The following is a 19,065-nucleotide window of genomic DNA, read 5'->3' on the forward strand; positions in this document are numbered from 1 at the left end:
CATGATGGCACTATGTATACATAGTACTTATAGGAGGCGGGGGGAATTGAAATAATGTAATAAGTGCAATGTACCCGCAGCTTGACTGAATACATGCAAACCATTTGCTATCATAGAAGCACAGTTAAAAATCAAAAGGCATATCTGCAAGTATAATCAGACAATACATATGTAATTAAATCAAATCAAATAAAAGCTGTATGCATAAAAGACTTACGTCTGGGTATTCTTTTACAGGCACATAAAGTTTTTCTTGCAATTGTACAATAGGTCCAATTCCATCAGGAAGTTCAGCACTTCTTTTTTCATTGCTACCATTCATCGTGTCATTGTACATGTCTTTTCGTACTCTGCTTATTTCTGTTGGAAAAAAGAAGTGTATAAGTTGGTTGCCTACCACGCTGCCTGAGAATTATTACCGTTACAAAGAAAGCAAAATATGAGTGCCAAGTAAAATTGAGGGAGATTGTTGGGGGTAAATTGGACTGCTTCAAAGATGTCCCAAATGGCACATGGGGACAGAATGACCAGTTTTGGGAAAAAGTGGTTTTGAAATAATATGCTACTTGTACTTATTGCCAACTAACTTGCAAAATCAAAACATTGGGTATTTCCAGGAAAAATAGGACAGCCTATTTAGCGTTTTGTAGAGGAGCAAAAGATTTTTCAGATAAAAGAAAGGTGCTTTTTTCCAAATTTTCACCACAGTAAATTAGTTGATCTGCTCAAAATAATGATTTAAAGAAAGCCCTACTTGTCATGAAAAAATATATAACTTGTGTGGATACACAAGAGAGAAGAAAATTACGGCAAAATATGAAGGGGTAAAGGTCAGACTAGATGGACCTGTTCTTATCTGCTGTTCCCGTGGTGTTGCTGGATGCCTCGATGTCAAGGCACGGCAGCAACACCAGCTGAGCGAAGAAAAATTGTTGATTGCTTTTTACGCTCTCCTAACCCCACGACGTGCCAGGCACGTCAACTGTCATTAAGGCGGTGCGCATTTATATTACACAAAAATGTGCAGGATAAATGATTACATACTTCCAGATATATGCAAAAATATGTCAAAGTTGCCTTTAAAGTTACTACCCTTAACACAGTTCTATTTCTTCTCACATACAGGACCAAAGATGGGGAAAAGTGCTGCTGCAAGCAAAGAACCTAGGACATTGGCTTGAGTTTTCTGCCCTAGACTCTAGTTTTACATAATCAGCTGGTTGATTTAAAAAATGATATCCAAATCCCTAGCAATGAGGAGATTACTCTGGATTAAAGTTTTGTGCACCCTTGCGATTATAAGAGCCTTAACATTACTACAGCTCTTCTGCATCCACAAGATTATAATCAGTCTACATGCGAAGACTACAGTAGCCTCGGTAATGCCTTTATTCATTTTGCATTGTGCAAATAGTGGAAACAAACTAAATCCTCAGGAAATAGATGTGTGTATTATTAGATGTAATAGGAGTTCATACATAGGAGGAGTATATAATGAGTACATCTGTTGGTTACCAAAGGTGTTTTTAAAATGTTAAAAATAACTTGTTGGTGGCAGCAAGTTTAGGGTTCGTGAGGTGGCCAGGTCTGAGCTGAGATGTATCTTATTTGGGCTCTGCGAGGGAAGCCCTGCAGGTTCACTATGGTGGTACAAGCTCTATGGGCCTGGAGGAATCCATACCGAAGTAAAACAATATGCATGGCAGCTTAAACATTTATAAATGGTTCTCTCAAAAAAGAAAAATCTTATTTTTACCCACATTCAAAAACAAAACTTTTGTAAATGTAAAGCAAGTATTTGCCATTCTGTTTAACTTAACAGTCCTTAACTGGTATAAAAGGAGGAAAAAAAATTATTAACAGTGGACTTAAATTTGTAATTTCATTTTCATAAATTTAGTTTAATCAAACTGTACCATAAGTCTGCATACTAGATGTAAATGTGTTTGAAAGGCTGGGTAGAAGTGTGCAGTGAAGCTATGACCAACCAGTCATTTACATAATACATTATATGTATGTTTGAAACATATGTATAAACACATTTTTAGGAGGTGTGGTTAGATGCATTGTAGTATGACTCATGATCTTCTGATGGCTATTTATGTAACCAAGAGCTTTTATAATAATAATAACATAACATTTAACAAGGTTTCAACACGCATTGTGGCTTTTAGGGAAACGAAGCCCTATGATGCACTTATACCCACAGTTAACAGCGAAAAGAAGAAAATCAGCAATGGAGATCCAATGAATTACTCTGCCCTAATGTACTCCCAAGTGAGATTTTCTTGACACATTACACAGGGCCAGCTCAACAGTTTTGCTGTTCCAAATCCCAGTATATTATATACACACGTATTTATATTTATATTTATATATATATATATATATATATATATATATAAATAATATATTATATATACACACACACACACACATATATACATACACACACTGATCTCTGCAATATATAAAACATATATAGTGGTCAACAGTTAACAGACAAGATTAAAATGATACAGATAGGGCAAACAAATTATAGCAGACCAATTTGTTTTTCCCCTTATTTTCATAGTACTATTCTTTAGACCTTTGTAAGAGTGGTTTAAAGAGAAGGGTAAGCGTTTCTAAGACAACAGTGTTGTCAGTAATTTAGTTTCACCTTTGAGTATTTATAAAACATATGGCTCTGAAATTAGAATGTAGTTTATTTGATAAAGTAATAAACAAATTATACAAAGTCTCAAAACAGTCTGCTATTCATTGCCATGGCTTTTCAACTTTTCTATCCCCCCCCCCATCGACACAGTAAAAAGAATGACCTTGAAAATGGGAGGCCTTATGTCAGCAGATAAAAAGGTATATTAAATTGCACCATTCAGCAAGGCTTGGCCATGTTTTGAAAACGGTTAATGGGGTTCCAGAATTAAGTAAATAAGTTCAAACTGGGAGCTATATGAAGCAAAGAATTAACCTAAAACAGCTACAAATGTGGTGCTTTACCAAAATGCACTATTAAATTAGAAACATATAACATTTTACAAGAATGCAGTATACATTTAAATTAGCAATGGAGTAAATGAACAGAGTATACGTGAATCTCCTGCAAGCCAAGGAGCTGGCATTGGGAAACTGTGCAAATGAATAAAGAGGGCATTCTTACGAGTTTGTTTTGATAAAGAAAAAAAAATTAAGTCATCCTTCATTTTTCCTCCCCCTACATTTCAAGATTTATTTCACAACCAATGCCCAGATAATATAGCTTAAACAACACCTGTTAATCTTATACTTTAGGTATGCACAGTTGAAGAGTTAAGTATTCACAAACCAAATGGCAATAGCAAATGCCATAATGCAAAAAAAAAAAAACCCCAAATAACCACATACTGTCAACTTAAAAAGTGGCAGACTTTGTTCATTCCATGTCTGACGGAGCCATTTTAATTCAGACGCAACTAAAATATTTGGTGCATTCTTACAAACTCAAATTTACATTCAACATTTGTTGAGATCTATGAATGCAAATTTATTAGAATCATTATGATCGCTCAACTTGCTCTGCTGATGCCACAGATATGCAAAGCTGAATTTCAGTGTCCATCTGTTTTCACTTTGTGCATCACTAGTCATCTAAATCCACAGTCAAGATCAGTCACACACACGAGCACACACAAATATAATAATTATGCTACAACTGCAGCACATCAAAAGGAGGAAGGAGGGAGGGAGGGGGAAGGAAGAAAAGCAGGTTGCTGTTGTGTGACTCATTGGTTCAGATTGAAAATATGTGCACATCTTCAATTAATTTAATCTGCCAGAACAACACGATAATAAAGCCAATTCAATATTTATGAAAACACGCATGTCTCTTTCTGTACATGCAGCACGGTTTCACAGGGGAGGCAAAGCTGACTGAACTCATCATTTCATACACAGACTAATCTGTACAAACAGAATCTGCTAACTCTACAGAACTCCAATCCGTTTAATAAATTGACAACACATGAAATGACAGTGGCCTGGTCTTACTCAAATCCTCCGATGTTAACAAAAAAAAAACAAACCTTTATTGGTTACAGTGTATATTAATTCAACATGTCCTTCAAGGAAAAGAAAACATGCAACATATGAAAAGCCCTGCATCCTGTTACAAGTTGCTAATGTCCCCAACACCCAGGCTACCGAAAAATGCATAATAAAAGATTTTAATTGACACCGAAGAGACTGCTCTCCTCCTCTATAGTCTGTCTATTCTTGCCACTGATTGGCTATTTGAAGCAATCAGTAGCAGAACAGAGATCCCCTGAAATCAACTGAAGACTTCATCCATGCACATGCTGACTGGAGTAGAGCATCTCGTATGAAGAGTGATCTCCTGGAGGGCATTTATATATTCTGCTAATTACACGTTATTTAAAATGGAATTCAATAGTTTTGATGTCTTAACATATAATAAAGCAGGCATACACCAGCTACATGTTGACAGACATTATGCTGTTGTACAGCGTAGACTTTGACTCTTCGAAGACACGTTGTGTGCATGACAGTACTGTTAAAAAACCAGAAGCAGCCCCATCGCTGGGGGAAGGAGATGGGCAACTAAAGCAAACACGACTACCTTTAGCTAAATGCATTGGCCACTCAATGTCCAACAGACCACCGTTGACTTTAATTCCGTTACTTAAAAAACAGGTGTTAAAATACCGTCACTTTCGCTTTCAAGTATTAGAGTTTCAACCTATTTCATTTCCCTTCATTCATGCCAAACTACCTTGTGCAACTAAATAGAAAGACTGTCTTAAAATCATCAAGAAAGGCATCCTAACTAAAGTTAATGGGGGAAAGGACTTTATTAGCGCAGCAATACGGTAGCTGCTGCTTTGAACAAGAAAAGTCACCCAAACATTACAAGGTTTACATACTTAATCACAGACTGGTTAGATATTTTAAAAGTCTTAGGTGAAATAATTAATAGAATCGCATCTAACTACAGAGGAACAACTCAGGGTCATGCTGAGGCCGGTGCTGAAGTATGACTGGCCCGGTTGACAAAATGTTAGTGTATGGTGTTAGAGTGAGTAGGTGTAAGCAAGTTATTTAGGGAAGGGCATATTTAGATATCTATTTAGGACTGAGTGTGACGACTATATACATACACACAGAGTACGGTGTAAAAGTTTTAGGCAGGTGTGGAAAAAAAATGTTGTAAAATTATAATGCCTTCAAAAATAAAGATGTTGGTTAATTTTTATCATTTAACAGAATGCAAATTGAGCAAACAGAAGAAATGAATTGATGCTATTTTGAAGGAAAGGGTGGTCACACCAAATATTGACTTGATTTAGTTTTATTTTTCTTCTTTTCGCTCACTTTGCATTTTGTTAACATGTCTGTTTTAAAGTATTCTTTTACACCGGTCAAAAAAAAAAACCTGGGAGTTCACTGGACAGCAGGTCACCATCCCCTTGATATCATTACGTCGGAGACAGCATTTTGTAAGGGAGTTTAAATTAAAATGTGGAAAATAGCCAAAGAAAACGTAGTTAAAGGCTAAAAACTTAATTTGCCACAGTAAATGCATTCCTCCATGTACATTCATTAGTCTTCTCACATCCATCATACTGTTGCAATACTTAACAGCTGGCTGATGTTAATTTTAATGCATTCCTCCCAGACAGGTAAATTAAAGACTAGAGGTTTCCTTCCCCTCCATACATATAATCAAATGCAATTACTACAGCTTTAACAATTCTTTCTTCACTCACATTCTACCGCTAAGCATAATGATGAAAATATAAACAAATAAGTATGCACAGCAGGTTGATCGACACATCAACATTAATTAACAAATGTATTAATGTAGACTGACACTCACAGGTGTGTACAAAGAACTCATTTTACTGAAGATGCTGTGGATGTCAAAAGCAATAGCTGGTATTTTACACAAGAAGCGCTTGATGTACAAGTTACATGTTTTAGGCTTACATCGTTAACATGACCCTAGAATCACAATTTTTAGAATTACACTAAATACCCACATACACAGAGAACCTTATGTGCTACAGATTTTTTTTTTCTACAGTTTCGAGTTTTATATTATGTTGGAAAATACATCATCAATAGAGATCTAAAAATAGCTGGGGCTGGAAATAATTAATGGAAGTAATGGAAATAATATTACTATATAACAATCCAAAGTGAGCCCAATTCTAATGTACCACACAGCAGATTGTGGCGAGTCCAAGGGTCAACTTTAGATTGTAAGCTCGTTTGGGCACCTGTTTCTGTGAGTCAAATTGTTCTGGATGAGCGTGTGGTAAATAAAGTTACCCCAATCAGCATAAACAAATTCAAAACTAACTAATACACGTCATCTGCCATGGGCATACGCGTACCTGGTTCTTCCAAAGCTCTTGTACTCATTATGTTGGATGGTACATTGGTAGAAAATTGCCCATTGCATTGGGCACCCAAATGTGAAACTATATGCATTTGCACATTATCAGACTTTCTATGTTACTGCACATGATATAAACAAACATATCATACGTGTTATGTATCGACTAACACCTTATGTAAAGCACCTTTGATAAGGATGCCTAATTACATAGAACACCCAATCTCAAGATATAAAGCTATAATATTTGCGCAAACATTAAACTTCAGTATGAACAGATGAAACACTAACACCTGCTTAATACTCATGGGTGCCCAGAGTCTGTTACTTCCTTTTTGGCAGGTTGATGTTGAAGCTTCTGGGCAGCTGATGCATAATGCTGTATTGTTAAACAAGCTAAAAATAACAATGAAACACAATGGATCAATCACTGTCCCTGGGGGACTTCCTCCTCTTATGTTTCATTGTGTGAATAGATGCATCCCGACAACTGCATCATTTGGAGACCAGCCCTGTTATATAGGTATGTATATGTTAAATACGTATGCATCTATATGCTATATCTATATATCAACAGAAAGATGCCGCATGTGCAGAATCGGGTTTCTCCAACATATACAATTGTTAAGGTTTTGTCTGGTATGAGTGATAGGCCTCCTGCATCAAGTTGGAGTAGCTAATATCTGAATGAATGTGGTGTCTGCCGGAGAATGATGCTGCAGTTAGCAGTGAAAAATGTCTTCCTTACAATGCTTGTGCAGCAGGCCATGGAGTGAAGCACATTTTTATAATAAAGGTGATGAATTTAATCGCAAACTGGCAGCCAAATGGAAATTGCAGACCTTGATACTGGAAGAAAATTGCCTATAAAGCAACTCTTGAGAGAGCAGGCTTTAAATTTATCCACCCATTTCGACATTGAGGAGAACAAAGAAACTGTAGGATATTTTGGTCTACTTAGTTCAGATGAATGGCCTTTTACTGTTTTTTTTTTTATTCTTCGCCGATTCAAAGTATCAGTAAAGAATCTAGGTACGTCATTGAGGTTAATTATTCACTAACCACTAGTCATTCTTTTAAAAAGTGAAATTCTTCTGCAAACATGTTAAAAATATTTGCATTATTTCTCAAAGGCGTAACCATACTATAGTTTTCCCCATAAAGAGCAAAATGCAGGTTTATTATTAGAAAACATTTTATATTTTGGCAATTAAGGTAAACGACTAAGCCTGGCTATAGTTTCCCCTTATTGAATGCTATCTCGAAGGAGCGTGTTGGGGCGAAAAAAATAGAATGCAGAAACCTTAAGCGTCAATAAAAAAAGAGTGCATATAATATTAATCTAATAGTCAGGTTGTGCTGCATATCTAAATAAATTGGTGGAAGGGCCTATTGGTAAAACAAGCCCAACAAGAAGGTGTAGCACATCAATCCTCAATAGCAATAAAGCTTTTATTTAACACAAGAAATCTGATCAATCACTACCCATCTGCATAACCAAGGAGTAACTACAAAGATCAAAACAGTAAACTAATGAAGAATAGTCTCTGGAATTAATTCAGGAACACATTACACAGAAGAACAAACATGTCCCATGATTTCCACAAAACCTGTATTGGCCAGAATATAGGGTGTGGCGTATAATCGGGGTTCAGCGCAATTCGTATTGCCGGCGCCGGGCAGGTTCTTATTTTTTTTTTACCCCTGCTGCGGGCAAGCAGCAGGTTAAGATCCAGATACCACGCAGCGCTGCAGGGGACCTGGATCCTCCTCTCTGGCAGCCGGTGGACGTCTGCGCAATGCTCGTAGACAACAACCGCTACACCAGCACTTCCACCAGGGCTTCTATAACCGACATAACCTTCCGGTGCTCTACCGTAGAAGCCCCAGCGGAAGTACCAGCAGCGGCAGAGGTTGTCTACGCGCATCATGCAGATTTCCACCCGCTACACACCAGGGAGTCTGGGGATGCATTGGTAAGTCTGGGGGGGGGTGGTGGTGCGCAGAGTGGCAGTTTTACTATTCCACTAATGTGGATTTTTTCTTTAATTCATTTTCCTTTAAAATAGCACCAAACTTTAAAGGGTGCGGCCTGTAATCACGCTAATACGGTATATTTTAGCTGATCAGCACATTTACACATTGTGCATTTCTGCAATACATAAGAACAATTCTTTAGAGATAAGCATGTACAATGCTTAAAAAAAAAACAAAAAAAAAAAACTACTCAATTCAGATATGCAATTTCTCTCACTTTGAACCAGTTCATTTATGATTGCGAACTCCTTTTAAAAGAAATACTACATTTCCAACAGGCACTCAATATATCATTTGAGAGACTATTACTGTTTCGTTGTGGCACACAGTAAAATCTAGTTTGGCTGTAGATAAAGAACCTATTCACTAACGAACCGGTAAAAAGCGTTATCCTTCCTAATGCATATGCACACCCAAAATATATCAACAGGCAATATACTGAAATCTGGATTGCACCCATCCCCCCCAAAAAAAGTCACACATGCAAAAAAAATTGCAAGCAATCAAGAGCCTTGCTGCACCTTACATAACTACCTGTGCCAGGGAAAAATAAAGGCTTACTGCCACAAAACAAATGTTTTAATTTGTGTCAGTCAATATAATTACCGGTAATACCCGTTTCAATTTGGCGGAAATCCAGAGATTTAGACTATAGAAGTTTTCAGATTTGCTGGTAAATAAAAACAAAAAAAACACACTCCCTAGCAGCTGCAGGTAAGCAAGACAATGCCAAAAGCCAAAATGTAAACATGTAGACTATTTTTCTTTTTACACACTACACAGAAGCACTTGCTTCAGACTGCCACTTATCACTGATTAGGGAACAGATAAAACAGAGCCAGCCATTTATGACTAAACTAATTCTGATACCTTGCAAAGGAAAGTTCACTAGCAAACTAATATCATCAAAGTATAAAATGTCATTTAATTGTTTGCACAGTGAACAGCAGCAGTAAAGATTAGATAATATTTTACCAGTGTTAATTCTTATTGCTGGGAAATGATATAACTGGGACAGTGAGCAAAATGAATATTTATGCAACATTAGGAAACAAGGAATGTTGTCAGTGCCCCTATGGACCATATGCAGTGACCAATTTCAGAGACCACCAACGGTGCTTATTTTCCCCTTGAAAGTTATGAAAGTGGGGAACAAAATAAAAATTGTAACCTTGAATTGCAGTATTCTGTTCCAAACTGCCAACAAAATATAAACCGTTAACAGGCATTGTATATATTTATATTGCATCTATTTACATAGCACTTCACATATTGACTGGGATATAAAATGCTGAAATTAAGACAAACCAGTAATGTAAAGAGGACCTATGCTTACAGTCTAGTACAGTGATAGGAAACTTTTGGGTGTGGGTGCCAAAAAAACCAAGCTGCAGATGCCAGTGCCAACACTGCATGTGGGTGCCTACCCCTGTTGTAGTGCAATGTTTTCACCTTGCATACACACAGCTTTGCGGATATCTTTCCAAAATAAACTGATTCTGTTGAGGGCTAATTGCAGTTTGAATGTTCTGCATTATGTTTAACTCTTTGCTTATATCTTAAAGAAAAGGGGCAGTGGCAGCAGCACATGGGTTCAACCTGAGAAGCCACCAACCTGTTCCTTTCCGTCCTGTTTTATCTATATAGGTATATCCTTATTGATTGAACATGGTGTACAAAGTGTTTGGCAGTTTCTCAGATGGAACTCATGACTTGCTGATGCCACTATCCCTTTTCTCCCCATCTCTCCTCATTATCTCATCCATCTGTCTACCCCCCTCTCATTACCTCTCCATTATAGCTTCATGTACATATTATGTATCCTCTTTTTCCCCTATTGCTTATCTTTCTTAACAGGATCCTACAGACCTCTATTTCAGTGTCCCAACACAGCACACATGGCTCAGCGCTGGCATATGACATCATATGCCGACACTCAGTATAAAAGGCCAGCGCATTTATTATGAACAGGCCTTGTGCTCCCTTTATTTTGGGTAAAATAAATAAAAATTTGGTTAGTCGGCATCCTGGCCACATTCCACAACGAAGCCAAGCATGTGCCAACACGCATGCCATAGGTTCACCACTATTTGTCTAGACGGAGTGGGGCACAGGAGAAACAGAAGGCAAGAGATAGATAGATATATAGATATATATATAGATATAGATATATATAGATATCTATATATAGATATCTATATATATATATATATATATATATATATATATATATATATATATATATATATATATATATATCTATCTATCTATCTATCTCTTGCCTTCTGTTTCTCCTGTGCCCCACTCCGTCTAGACAAATAGTGGTGAACCTATGGCATGCTATGGCATATAGTTTACCTATATATAGTAAACTGTTGAAAGGTCAACTTGGAGTTTTAAAGGCAATGCACAGAAATTACCAAATGCTTCTCCTGTAGGTAATTTAACCTGGGAGGGTGCAAAGAGTTTGGGGGATTCTACAGAACGTCCAAGAATTTGCAAAATGGGGCACATGAACACTCCAGCCATCATATGTGCTTTTATTTTCCCTTAAGGAGACTTATTGCAAGCTAACGTCACGCTATGAAGGTTAGGCCAGCTTTGCAATGTTCTCCATAGTGTATAACCGATAGCAAATGTAAATGATGTCTGCTGGTAAAATAATGCAGCTTGCTTCAAAGAGTGCAAAGTTTTCATTGGTGAGCGGGATCAACATGAACGTTGTGTGAGACGCCAAATAATGGCTTCTTTGGTATAGACATTTTTTTCTAAGACGAGACCAAGGGCTGGTTAAGGTTTGAGTTTTTACAACAGCAAAAACAAGCAGACTAGATGGGCCAAATGGATTATACTTAACACAAATGACCAGATAAGAATTCTGACATATGTAGCACACAAACCTATGTCCCCAGCAAATGTTGCATGCAAAAATAAAATTGTGTGTAGGTTTTTGATTCTCGTTTCACTCTAACAGTTGGGGAAGTAAAAGAAAAAATAGTCTGTTCTAATTACAAACATTTGGCTTAGAACCAAGTTTATATTTCTAGCTCAAATATACAGACGTTTAATATGCACTTTTGATAATATAACTTCTGGATGAAGTAATTAAGATTAGTGTGTGTGTGTGTATTATATACGGTGTATATATTTTACATAATTACACACTATTAAAATCCTTTAGAACTTTGATCTATTGCGACAGAGAAACTCATTACTAAAATAGATAAAAGCAGCTAATGAAGTATAATGGATTACACCATGTGCGACGTTTCTGGAAAGATACACACTAGACGACACCTTCGCAAACATTGTACTGTACTCTACATTATGTCTATCGACATCTGTAGACATACAGCTTCCAAGTAGCGTGTATCTACTGTCCATCTGGCAGTTAAATCTGTTAAAGTCACTAAAATTTGCGAAGTGTAAAAAGAAGAGTGTCTTTCCCATTCAGGCGTGCAGAGGACTGCAGCTCTTCCTCAATTACCCTGCCTCTAACCGAAATATCAGCTGCCACCATGAAACACTTTAGCCTTAACTGCGGGACGTAGTGACCACCTACTTCAGAGCCTGTCCCCCTTCAATTTATCATAGTCAGCCTTGTTGCTGACACTCTTCAGGGCTGCCTGAATGATAAATTGCTGTGTTATTCACCCTATGTTAATCTGAGGCTGACGCAATTATACCACATACACTGAAGACGCGTAGCCGTATTAACACAGCAATATCAGGCTTCTGTGGTTCACATTAAACCTCCCGTTTGGAACCAACCACTTTCCTCATGAATAGTTATGAAGAGTCTACAGTCAGTAAATCAATAGGTAGTTGGTTTATGCACCCCATTATCTAAATAACTCCTGTTGTCCTTCAGTTCTCTAGGAGTCTCGCTTGAACAGTAAGGAGAAATTAGAAATAGTGGCCTTAAAAAGGAAACGCTAGCGAAATGTAATTCTAATTTTTTTCCCTATGCCTCTGATGCAACGTTTTCAAGTGTTATCTATAAAAAAATTAAAAAAAAAAGGCTTTTTAGTGGGAGAGCAGAACCTAAAATGGTAGGTAGCAATTTGGTTCTCTTTTCACCACATGAGTATTACTAATTCTTTAGTGCCGGGGCCCTTAAATGGTTAACAATATATAAACTGGAAACATCCATCTATAAGCAATTGTACTTATAGTATTGAGAAACACACACACACACACACACACACACACACACACACACACACACGTCATTGCGGCCATTTCTAAAAGATTCCAAATGCAGACCTCTAAAGGGTTATATGACTTTTAAAATACAAGTTATTTTACTAACTTTTCTTTAATTATTATAAATACTAGCAATAAATGTTTTCCCCCAAAATGGATTGTATTACAATATATGGAGATGAATTCATAATAGGATTCTTACCCAACGTGGAGAACCGTTTTAAAATTTTGATATACATTTGCTCAATGACGATGGGGAGAACTATTTTGGCTTAATGGACCCATTTTTCTAGAAACAGACCTTTAGGATTTTAATGTCTAATTATTAGGGCCTCTCGTAATGCGCCTGCTTAAATTTGTCATCGACTCAACTAATCACAGCATAACACCACTGAATCTGATGCTATATGGAAAAAGAAAAATGCTGCTGCGACGTGCTGATATTTGTTGAGACTTGGAAGTTTTACCAAAACCCCAAAAAATGATATTCATTGGCATTCCACTCGTGCATTTTACTACCAGTATTGCACAAAGCCAATTTAACCATATTTCCCCAAGTACAAACGCTAGTAAATACGATAAAGTGTAACTAGTAGTCTATCTTAATTGAACCTAATAGCTTTAATAATTTTTTTTTTCTAAATTGGCTGCATAGAGGTTTGCTTTGATCAGATTTCCCAACTTAAAACGGCATGGATTGTGATCTGGTAAAAAGTCGGCTGTGCTAAATATGTACGTGGCTGTGGGTCCTAGCTGCTGACCCGCAAGCTATTTTTTGTAACAATTTAGTGATTTTTTTCAATTCATTGAATCAGGCCCAAAGTATCCGAGGGTGAGACAGCAATTTAAAGTGTAATGTAATAGGAAGATGGCAGCTGAAAAAACAAGAATTGTCATCCCTGACACATACGTGTAGGCCGGTTTTGCTGGATTCATTTCCTAGAGAAGCTATACAGTTCGTCCAGACTCCGGTATAATTCAACTGCTGTTATTTGTTGTTACAGTTGCCAGTGTCCTACCCTTGCCCCTCTTCATTTAGAGAGAGCGAGAACACCAAGGATTTTTTTCCCAAAGAGATTATATTTTAGGTTAGCATATTAGTGGTACAGAATAGCTTGGTGTTTTAGTCTGAATTTGAGACTTGTAAAAAAGAACCTTCACAAAATAAGAGCACTTATACAGGCTAAACATCCCGAATTAGATAATTAAGAATAATGTAATTATGTACACGTGTTATTTTATATCATACAAACACAAAGCTTTAAGTATTAAAAAAAATTAAAGATTAATAAAAATAAAGTACAAAATGCAGATTTTAAAGTAATTTTAACATGTCTTGCTGCAGGAAAAAATATATAAATTAAACAAAGCAATTCAGAGTTTACATTAAGAGGATTTGTGTTCTGAAACCAAAGTGCAAACCTTCTGCTCCAACATATTACACAACAGACAATTGTAGGAAAGACTGTATTACAAACCCCGGAAAAGACCCTCTTCCTTCTAGGTTTTCTCAAAGCTGATAAAAGAAATCCAGCTTCCTGACCCTTGTCCGTTTTATACATCCTCGTAAATGAACTAAAGCAAATGGGTGCACGGCCCAGACATCTGTTTAACAAGTTAAATCTTTTGTTTATGTCCTATGTGAAATTTAAAGGGTGCATTATGTAATAAATGCATCTAAAAAGGTATTGCTACAGTTGAGGTTTAAGTAGAAATATGTAAAGTAAAACCGGATTATACTTTGGCACAAACAGAAAAGCCTTTTGTAAATTAACCGCTACATGCGAAGGTAGATTGTTGCCTACAAACAGTTTATACACTATGTGCTGATTGCTTTCAGAGCAGCGCTGTTTTTGAAGATCTCAGATTTAAAAAAGGTAGTTGCTAGAGAATACCAGATTCAGATCAATGGTAATATTGGGTATGACAAGAGTAGATAAATGGTTAATTTTGAAAAGTGCTCAATTAAACTTGAAAAGTATGCCACTGGCTCATTCTAATCTTCAGAAAATGCCAAATATTTAAGCACTTCGCATGGAAAGTGGTTTTGGCACTCTACAATATCACACTTCAAAAGCACTGGCTATTATGTGAAAACATTTGTGATAGCGGAGTGTAACATACCAGTTGCCAGACATCTCAGTCTGACGCAAAATGCCAGTTAAGGCACAAGATCCTGTTAAGTTTTAATGAAGGCGACTTCCAAGAAAGAAAATATATATATATATATATTTTTTAGGTCTGGCTTGTAAAAAGTGAATGTCATACAAGTTTATGTACAAGAAGATCTAGTCACTGTAACCAGTGTCTGACTTAGCGATAGCGCATCAAAGGAAACATACAGAATACCAACATTAAGGCGTTAAAACATTAATGAGCAGATGGCCACCGTTTGTTTTATAAACCCAAATTCTATAAAAAACTACCCTCCTGGGTTGCTCATGGGGTGCAAGAAGTCACATCCTTTACAGGATAGCAAGGTAGAATCTAAATTTTCCCTTTCACAAGATTAAGTTCCCAGAATATCCAATTTAGTAGGCTACAAATTCTGAAGTTTTTTTTTTGTCTTTTTAATCATTCCGAACACATTTTAATTCCATAACAAACTAAGAATTGAAAACACTACATACATTCTTGTTTGTAAGAAGTAATTATGTTTTAAAGTTAACAGAATAAATAGAAAAAAGTGATTTTAGTGCAACAATGCATTGTACTTCAAAAAGTGAATATATTTTAAAACAGATTTGTTCATTTTGTTCATGTTTTAATGGAAAAGGCAAAAAAATGACCAAGGCCTTTACAAAGATACTAGTGGAAGACATAAGAATTGGAGTAAGATCTCACTACCCCTTGCTTTTCCTTTCTTAAAGACACTAGCCCCCTCTAACAGAACAAAGTACTGGCGCCCCTTAGTGGCACAGTCTCTCAAAGCATTAAAGTTCAACTGTTCATGTGTTTTTTTGGGTTTTTTTTTTTCAATTTCCTCCAGCCTGTTGTTGGACATTCTTGAAAGTTTTAAGCTCCCCCCTCCCTTTACACATGCAAATTCCTCCAGCCAAAGCGCAACACGAAAACAGGAAGAGCAACCAAGCCCTTTAACAGACTAAACCCCGTGGCATCAAGTTACTTGGGTTAAAGCCTACAGCTGATCCCTCAACTCTAAAGGATGAGGAAGGGTTGATATCATATGCTTAATTCAGTTGGGCACAGACAGCCTGTCCTTTAAACAAAGGGCACAAAGGTTTGCCACTGCCACTACAGCATAAAAAAATAAAAAAATAATAAAAAAAAAAAACCTGCAATACAATGTACTAGTGTGTCAGGGGCAACTGCATTTACAAATAACCTTGGCCTTACAACATACCATTCCTGGGACCAAATAGCTTTTGCACATGCAGGCCAGGTGTTAAAATCTACTTGAGAGGATTATAAGCAATTGTGTTATTTCTAAAAACAACGCAAGGATGATAACATTTACACAAACAGGCATAAATAAATTACAGTCAATTTCTGATACAAGCGTGGGAAAATATACACCTTAATTCTTAATTAGGCATTCATTCACCTAATGCAATCTCATTTATTCATTTATATACATTGCTTTTATTTATGTTATGTTCGTTACACAGCAATCTCATCATTTGACAAGCATTTCTTTACTATATATAACCAATTCTGTCTAATCCCATATTAACATGACGTTATTTCAACATACACCATGCTGGGTGCATTGCGAAAACACACACACATTATATATCACACACACACACATTTTCTGAAAAGAATAGCATAGTGGATAGTGGCTAAATTCTTTTCCTGGCCACATTTCTTTTGAAGCATTTGCAAAACAAATATTTGCATTTAGCGGGTCAACAGCTGCGAAAACTACATTACATTCCAGAACACTTCAAAAGAAAAGGAAAAAAAAAACAACTAATTCACATCGAATAAATCTTAACTACCTAAAAGTTTACCGCACGGTATGCGTGATAAAAACTAGAGGGTAAGGCCTAAAGAAAAAAAAATTGTTGATCGCAAGCAAAATGTATTTTCCATTATGACAGTATAGTCAAAATTCTAGTCCAACCTCTTATTTCAATAAGAAAAATGGAGCAAATATATTTTGCATTTCCTGTGTATGTTATTCCAAAGATAACCCCCAACAGCAGAATATCACTGCATGTTCATTCTGATCAACCAAAACAGGACAAGTGGTAGACTATTCGATCAGTTCCTCACCAGAAAACAAGGATTTTCCAAGCTTAAATTGAAGAGAATAGCTACAGCAAATGTAATATTTCCTTTAACCAATATCAGACAAAAATAGAGTACTCCTGTTTTTTTGGCTGTAATATAATATATAATATATATGTATGTATATATATTATATACACACATCTAATTGGTCTAATTTTATTTGCCCTAAGTCACTCAAAAAAAAAAAAAAAAAAAAAAAAAGTTACCATTCCATTTTCAAAGAAAAAAGGAATGTTTATAAAACACCTTAAAGCTCAAATACAAAATGTTCAAAAAATACTTATATGCAACACCGAGTGTTGAATTCCAATTTCTCAACTCATTCATGTACTATGAGAATACATACACAACCACTCCTTATTACATACCTTGTATATGTTGGCCTTGTAATTATAGCCATACTTATGGTAAACAGATGGAAACTGTATCATACAGGCATTTTAAATGCAGAAGTTACAGGCCTCTGTGATTACAGATATTTAACCCTTCCAAAAGAAGCCAGTAAACCCATAAGCAAAAGCCTAGGGTCACTAAACATACACAATCTACTCCCTGCAGGGGCTGATTTATTGTTATAACAAATCCTACACACAATTAGGAGAAAGGGAAGAGTAAAAAGCACACAAAAAAAGGTTTATGTAGTCACATAGACTTATTAAAATCAAAAGGTTCATTTTTTTTTGCCAACTAATGCCCTTCTACTTCCCTCTTGCATCACAAGCTTTTTGGTAACCAAAAGATAAAGCCACATTCCAGCAGGTCACATGGCCAGCACCCAGGCAGACAGTACTGGGTGGGGAGGGTTCTGGGAAACTGCTACCACCCACCAATAACTTTTTTTTTTTTCCTCCCCAAAGGGAAAGTAAAAATCACTTAAGCTTTGTGGAATTTACAGAAGGAATAAGAGTACAGATAGCAGACACCAATATCCCTGGGGAGCAAGGCCCTTGTAACTATCTGTGCCCACCGCGTATCACTGTTAAACAGCGCTGCCAGCATAGGTTGGCTTCACGTAACTCGCCTTAATCAAACAGCATTAAGTAACTTATATACACACTATAGACAAGCATATATATATACACGTTAAAGTACCTTCATCCAGAAGCCTCTCCAGGTGATTAAATATCCCACAGAAGTTGGGCAGGCTGCTCATGAGCTTCTTATCGTTCATTAATTGCATTAGGTAGTCTGGGGTCGGCTTCGGTTTCTCCTTTGTTTCCATTTCCCCAACCATCATCCAATCTTTTAAGTAAAAAATGGTGACGGAAAAAAAGGACAAATCTAAAAAAAAAAAATCTATATAAAAATAATCAACAAGAGCCTTGAGGTTCTGACGTTAAACGACAGCTACTTTTTGTTCTTAAAATATATATATATATATATGTGTACTAAAAAAACATGAAAAGGTTGTGGGGGGAAACGCCAAATGGGAAAAAAAAAGCCGCACTTCTTATTCCGCACCCAGGGTGTCCTGGCACATGTATATTAACCAAATCTAAAGGGATCTGTGCCTCCGCGTGTATCGCAAACGTGAAGCGTAGATATTATGTATCACTTCTCTTCAACAACAAACACAGATCTCGCTTCTCGGATAAAAACACGTCTCTTTTGATTGACGATCCTGGCGCTGGAAAAAAAAGATAAAAAGTATTTTCAGTACGGCAAACCCAGGGCTTCAAAGCAAGAGAGAAACAATGTGTATAATATATATATATTGTATATTTTATATATACACAATATATATATATCGTCGCCCCTCTTATTTCTAATTTAGTCGGTCACTCATCACCCCTCTTACCAGGTCTGTGCCGTGGAGCAGAGTAGACGGGGCTGGAGCAAAGCTGGCTGCTTAACTGGACGCCTCCTCCTCTATGTCTCTTTCGCCTTTTTTTTTTTTCTGCACCCACCCCCCTGACCCTGGTTTCCTGTCAGTGCTGCAGCGCAAATCCTTTCCCCGCTCACAGTGGTGTTTTTTTTTTCTTTTCCCCCCTCTACTCTCTGCCTTTCCCCTGTGGAAATGAATACACTATTGTAGTGAAGCTATATCGGCTACTGCGGCCACGACGTGTACGTATAAAAGAGCTGTGTGCCAGCGCAACCCGTTTCTCCCTCTAGAGGAGTTCGCTTCAGTTCAGGCGCAAGCAAAGAGAGGAAGAGGTGGAGGGGCG

At 36.9% G+C, this 19,065-nt stretch overlaps 1 protein-coding gene across 8 annotated transcripts in view; it reads right to left on the minus strand.

The window, feature by feature from the left end:
* The window catches only part of QKI (QKI, KH domain containing RNA binding), a 66,483-nt gene extending 48,212 nt beyond the window's left edge, over window positions 1-18,271 (minus strand). For all 8 annotated transcript variants that reach the window (XM_053460227.1, XM_053460225.1, XM_053460224.1 and 5 more), the window contains exons 1-2: window positions 17,990-18,271; window positions 218-360 (exon numbers count right to left, since the gene is read on the minus strand). In XM_053460227.1, coding sequence (XP_053316202.1) covers window positions 218-360; window positions 17,990-18,134 — 288 coding nt within the window. In that variant the 5' untranslated portion in view covers window positions 18,135-18,271. The remainder of the gene's footprint in view (window positions 1-217; window positions 361-17,989) is intronic.
* Between the last annotated feature and the right edge of the window lie 794 nt (window positions 18,272-19,065).

Source organism: Spea bombifrons, chromosome 3 (genome assembly GCF_027358695.1).
Source record: "Spea bombifrons isolate aSpeBom1 chromosome 3, aSpeBom1.2.pri, whole genome shotgun sequence".
Lineage (NCBI taxonomy): Eukaryota > Metazoa > Chordata > Amphibia > Anura > Pelobatidae > Spea > Spea bombifrons.